We start from the raw sequence: 6,163 nt of genomic DNA on the forward strand, positions 1-6,163 counted from the left end.
TACAGACCCCCCCACACACACATACACACATAGTGGCACACACTATCTCTCTTCTCATTGGCTGACAGCACGCGACACCCTCATTGGCCGCACTGACACGCGACAGGCGCGGGGCCTGGGTCCGATGGGGGGGTTGGAGGGGTTGCAGGGGGGCGGCACGCGGGAGGAGGGGTGGAGGGCAGATCGGCGCGTGCCGCTTTTAAAGGGACGCCTCACCCACAGCAACCGGAGAGGAGCAGTGTGCACGCGACCCGTGTGTGTGTCCGGAGAGCCCTGCGCCCGCTGCACCGCCTGCCCGATAGTGCCGCTATGTCCCGCCTGATGCCTGCTGCTGCCGACTGGTGCGAGGGGCTGCCCCCAGAGCCCTACATGCTGGACGCCTCAGATCCCCGAGCATGGCTGTCCGCCTCCTCCCTGCAGGTTGCCCCGGAGTACATGCTGCAGCAGGGTAGCCGGGCGCACAAGATGCGGGAGCTGTGCAAGCTGAAGGGGCTGAGGGTGCAAGAGGAGGAGGACGAGGACGATGAGGACAGCGAGGAGCTGTGCAGCCAGAGGACACCCTCCGGTAAGAGCGGCGGAGGGGTGCAGAAGCAGCGGAGGCTTGCCGCTAATGCCCGAGAGAGGCGGAGGATGCACGGGCTAAATCACGCCTTCGACGAGCTCCGGAACGTCATCCCCTCCTTCAACAACGACAAGAAGCTGTCCAAGTACGAGACGCTGCAGATGGCTCAGATCTACATCAATGCTCTCTCTGACCTCCTGCAGGTTCCCCCCGAGCACCCACAGCCCTGCCCGGCATACCCGCTGCACCCCGGGGTGGATGCCAGGAGCAGGTTCCCTGGAGACTACACCTTGCCACTAGACCCGCTCACCTACCCCTACCCGGATGGTGGCTCCCAGAAGGCGACCTCCACATCTTTTTCCCCGGGTGCCAGGGAGTCGTCAGGGGACGAGAGCAAAACTTCCCCCAGATCGCACAGAAGTGACGGAGAGTTCTCCCCACGCTCCCATTACAGCGACTCGGACGAAGCCAGCTAGAGACTGAGCATGGGCTGTGCCCCTACCCGAGAACTCTGCCCTGGCATCCAGCAGCTGGTACAAATCCCTGTCACAACACAATACACTAAAGTGTCAAGAAGACGCCAAGAAAACACTTCTTCTGCCTACTGCCTGCCCAATGTCTGCCTAGTGTCAATTTTACAACTCAGATAGTATGTGTCCTTGTACAGTAGCAAAGAACCTGCAGCTTTTACATTGCCATTAACCCCGACAGTGCCAGGCATGTTTGAACAGTCAAAAACACTGGCAGTGAATGGGTTAACGTTTAAGCATTTTTTTTATTTATTCCTGGTAATATTTGTTCTTTTCTTTTTTTCTATTACTATTATTATTATTTTTACCCCGTAGATCTACCAACTGCCATATTACCTCTTCCTTGTATACAGGTTAATCAGCTGTCAGTAATTGCCATTGGTACCTCTGTACGTCAAAAATCACTACATGATCAGAATGTCTTCCAAAATGCAACTGTCCTAGCACTGGAAATAATGTCTGTATATATATATGTACGTAACTGCCTTACGGTGTAAATAATGGAGAAATGCTAGTTTTTGTACTATTACATATATATATTCCTGAATTTCTATAGCTTCTTGCGAAACTGCACTTTAACAGCCAACGGTGGCAAAGAGAAAACAAACAAATTGTGGATCATACATTTAATAAAAACATAATATACATAATGCCAATTTGCAAAACTTTTTTTTGTTTAGCCACTTGCTTAAATCTTGTCATACTTTGGACAAGGGAACTAAATTGGTTGTGTCAAACTTTTTGTTATTGATTTATTTTGCTTGTGAAGTTAGATCACTATTTATTGTTCTGTTTGCTATATGTTTTGTTTGTATTTTTTACTTTTTCTATGAAAAACAAAAAAACAAAAACCGTTCTGTGTTGATTTAGTACAGTTCACTGCCATCGTTTATATACCGTTTCTGGAAACAAATAAAAACATGAAAATAAAAAAAAACTATATGATAATGACCGGCTTGTGTCGTTTTACTGTTTTATAATCATTAACACCAACAGTGTTTGTTTTGTTGGTATATTGTGGGGGCATAAACTTGTTGGTAAATAGGGTTACATCTGAAGAATGGTTCATGGGTAGGTATTTACCACTATTAAGCATACCGAAATTTGTGTTGCGATAGATAGATAGATAGATAGATAGATAGATAGATAGATAGACAGACAGACAGACAGACAGACAGACAGACAGACAGACAGACAGACAGATAGATAGATAGATAGATACCGTTTACCGTTTTAGAAAGACGTTCTGATATAATATAATCAACACATAACCAACCTGACACTATATTTTTTTTTAAAGTACTGTAATTTAACAAATTTAATATATCGAATTAATAAGACAAGTTATACTTTATTTGATTGCATAGTCACACATTTATATGAAGCGAATTCGATTTAGTTTTATTCCATTTTTTTTATACAATTTAATTAATTACATTCTGACCAATACTATAAAAGCGAGTATTGCCTATTCTGTTTGGCAACATTTGTTTCTTATATTCCCAGATTTTTCTAATCAACTAATTCAAGTGTTTTAACATTTCTACATAAGAAGAACAGGAAGACGAATTACTTAAAATTGGTATTTTTATATATTCCAGATACAGTTAGATTTGTTTTAAAAAATATAATTATTATTATTATTATTATTATTATTGTTGTTGTTGTTGTTGTTGTTGTTGTTGTTGTTGTTGTTATTATTATTATTATTATTTCAAGATGATATCATGTAGTTGTGGAAAGAGTTTAAGGAAAGCAATGTCACATGCTCTCATGCTTGCGTTGCGCAGTCGGTGGAGGCACAGGGGCACAGGGGTAACCTCCCTCCTGTACACCTATTTTCTTTTCCTTTTTGGCAAACTGTTAAAAAAAGAGAAGTACAGAGAGCACGTGCAGGACACTTAGGGGACTGATCTGTCAGCAATGTGACTTAGTCTTACATAGTGCACTAGTGTGTCTTTTCTATGGTAACAGTTAAGTAAAAGTCCCTATGAACTGATTTTCAAGGGTGATTAGATTCTGGAGAAAATTCATCAGGTGATGATAACTTGGTCCATGGAGGAAATGCACCTGACAACCTTCTGCACAGAGAGGGTTGCTGGATTTCAGATAGGTATCAGGGATCTTGTTGCTAAATGAATCAGATTAGAGAAGACTGTCCACAGTGCTGATGAATGTATAAACCGGCTCCATGTACTTGTTGGGTGAAAAGTTCACATGGACCGTATTTTATCTTTAATCGAAATGGGACATTTGTATGTATCGGTTTGTGACAGCAGTGATGTAGGGCAATGTGTTAAATCTACAGAAGTATTTATTCACTTTCCCCCCCTTTTATACCTCTCCATTTACATAGTTTCATGTTTTCAGCTCTCCTTTGTGCGGTGTTATCCTTATTTTCTCTGTAGTCTTTTCTTCTTCATCTCCTTCTCTCTTAAGACTTTTATTTCCTATTTTATCCAAATATCCACCCCATGTACTCTAAGTTTCTCTGTGCCCTCTTGTAAAGCGCAACGGAATATGCTGGTGCTATATAAGTAAATGTTAATATATCCATATTTGTTGTTTTATCTTATCCTGTAAATCCTCTTGATCCAGTTGTATATGTGCCTGTGCGATTTCAAAATCTACACTCGTTTTTCCCCCCATTAGAATAGTTATAGGAATCTTACGGCTCTGTATATGTTGTAGAACTAGAAGTCCCAGCACGTCCGCAATCCGCATGCTGGGATTTGTAGTTTCATAGCACACGGCGGGCCCCAGGTTATATAGGTTTGTCTGTAACATTATTTTTTTGTAAGCTCTAGTAATTCTTACCCTTCTCCACACACACACACACACACACACACACACACACACACACACACACACACACACACCTCCCCTCATATCTCATTTATCTCCCTTCTCATACAAATCCTAGAAATCCAACGCTTATCCCGTGATGTAAATGAAACAAAGGAGATTATCTGTAAAACTATCTGAGCCTTGAATTGGAGAAGTCCTTAATGAAATAAATCGAGAGAATGATAGCATATTAAATAACCTATCAAATCAAGTATCTAGATTGATACCATGCTGGGCTGACTCTTCTGCTGGAAATCTCTTTCACATCTACAGAAAAGAGCTGACAGGAGCTGAGAGTCTGCTTGAATTCCGTCCAATTTCAGAAGCATCTCTTTGTAGATGAAAGAGCTTAGATGGTAACGGTGTACCCTACATGTCCCTGGCAGCTCAGCTTTCTACGTCTTGCTTGCACCAACACTGACTCACTCACATAACAGTAATTCTTATTTCTGGATCCTGCTAGGACTCGCCTTGCCCATACTTGACAGAAGGCATTCTTCCAATCCATTAGCAAGCTGTAACATATAGCTGCAGGTTGCTGCAATCTCATTAATATTTTGGATATAGTTGAATATTGAGTATTTCATTGCGCGCATTCCCCATATGCCAGCCCACTCCTACCACGCTGGCTGACTCTTTTCTCTTCATTATTACCAATTAGCCTCTACTTTCACAAGTCAGATCCAAGTAACCAAGATACTTAGCAATGGGACCAACTATGTGTGCAAGTCAGGCATGCATAATGTCCACCCTACACAGACCACTTTAGGAGGTAATGAAATAATGAAATGCATCAATACATTTCAAAAACTTTTTTTTTGTCCCCCGTAACGCTGTGCAGTTTATTTACTCCAGTGGTAAAAACATAGCACTACAAATTTCAGAAGTTTAATGATAGGGGAAAAAGTAACTATCTATCTATCTATCTATCTATCTATCTATCTATCTATCTATCTATCTATCTATCTATCTATCTATCTATCTATCTATCTATCAGTGACAGAGAGTGAGCGATAGACAGAGAGATAGGTGATATGTCATGTATAGAAGATTCCACAGGTTACTCAGAAATTGTTAAAGTGAGAAAAATCGTTTTATCAGTATGTGAATTGGTAACAAATGTTAAACCTTAGCTAGGGTTAAAGCTTAAAAAAGGGGAGGACAGAACCGGAGATGTGGAGTGTGGTGGACTTGTGGTAATGTGAGTGTTTCTTAATTAGATGAGGAAGACAAAAGAGGCTTGGCAGCAATCTATCCTGGCCATAGTGTAGGATGTCTGGAGCAAAACGCACGCTGTCAGCTGGTGAGCGCACTCTCTATTCAGGACGCTCCTTGGGGAGCTGAGTCCCAAATCTAACACCACATCTCCCCCTAGTAACATCCACTAACCCGACACAAATAATAATAATCACTACCCCCCACCTTCTAACCCTTTATTCATCAGCAGCAATGACAGCAAGTAAACCTGCCTGATTATAAGGAATTTATTCCCAATCCCACCCCAGCCACACGCACCAGAGACAAAGCTATTCCACCCAGCGACGAGCGCAAAGTACAGACCGTCTACGAATACTGTACACATTTGCGGATGTATAAATGACATAATATTATTATTATTATTATTATTATTATTAATAATAATAATAATATTAATCTCCTTTAATAAGAAGATAGTCTAAGTGGTGCACTTAATATTCCTTCAACAATATTATGTCATTAGTCACATTGCTTACAGTGTAAGGACACAGGAGAGTCCAAAACAGTTTGTAATATGCAGTATATTTGCCATAGAATATTAAACAGTAAGAATAGTAAGAATCCCCGTTTATAACAGACAGACAGTTTGAATGGAAAGAGGTACAGTACAGAGAATATAGTGCCAAGATATGTACTGTTCCTGTATAAGAATGTTAGTGTGTGTGTTGGGGGGTCCATTAGTCCAATTCCATAAAATATTAATATTTATTTTAACTTCACAGAACTTTATGAAAATAATTAGTTGCAATCATTCAGCAAATGAAGCTATGGCACTGCTAATCAAATCCCCCAAATAACCCGGATAACCAGTATGTGTAGTCAGCACATACATTTGTCACCGAAAACTTCCCTTCGCTTCTTGAATATATAAAACATTCCATGTTTACGAGGGTGACAGATAATAGTTACTATTATTCCCATGATCATCTCACTCTTTTGTTTTACCACATAGTTTATTCCACTGATT

The 6,163-nt window shown here is 41.2% G+C and overlaps 1 protein-coding gene across 1 annotated transcript; it reads left to right on the forward strand.

The window, feature by feature from the left end:
• The first annotated feature begins 246 nt into the window (after positions 1-246).
• On the forward strand, positions 247-1,798 carry ATOH1 (atonal bHLH transcription factor 1). Its single transcript, XM_063933073.1, has one exon. It carries the CDS (start codon positions 310-312, stop codon positions 1,036-1,038), a length of 729 nt encoding a protein of 242 aa, XP_063789143.1. The 5' UTR covers positions 247-309; the 3' UTR covers positions 1,039-1,798.
• Positions 1,799-6,163: the final 4,365 nt, after the last annotated feature.

This window comes from Pseudophryne corroboree, chromosome 1 (genome assembly GCF_028390025.1).
Source record: "Pseudophryne corroboree isolate aPseCor3 chromosome 1, aPseCor3.hap2, whole genome shotgun sequence".
In the NCBI taxonomy this organism is placed as follows: domain Eukaryota; kingdom Metazoa; phylum Chordata; class Amphibia; order Anura; family Myobatrachidae; genus Pseudophryne; species Pseudophryne corroboree.

Coding starts and splice junctions, on each gene's coding strand:
- ATOH1 (XM_063933073.1), top strand. CDS start 310: ATGTCCCGCCTGATGCCTGCTGCTGCCGACTGGTGCGAGGGGCTGCCC.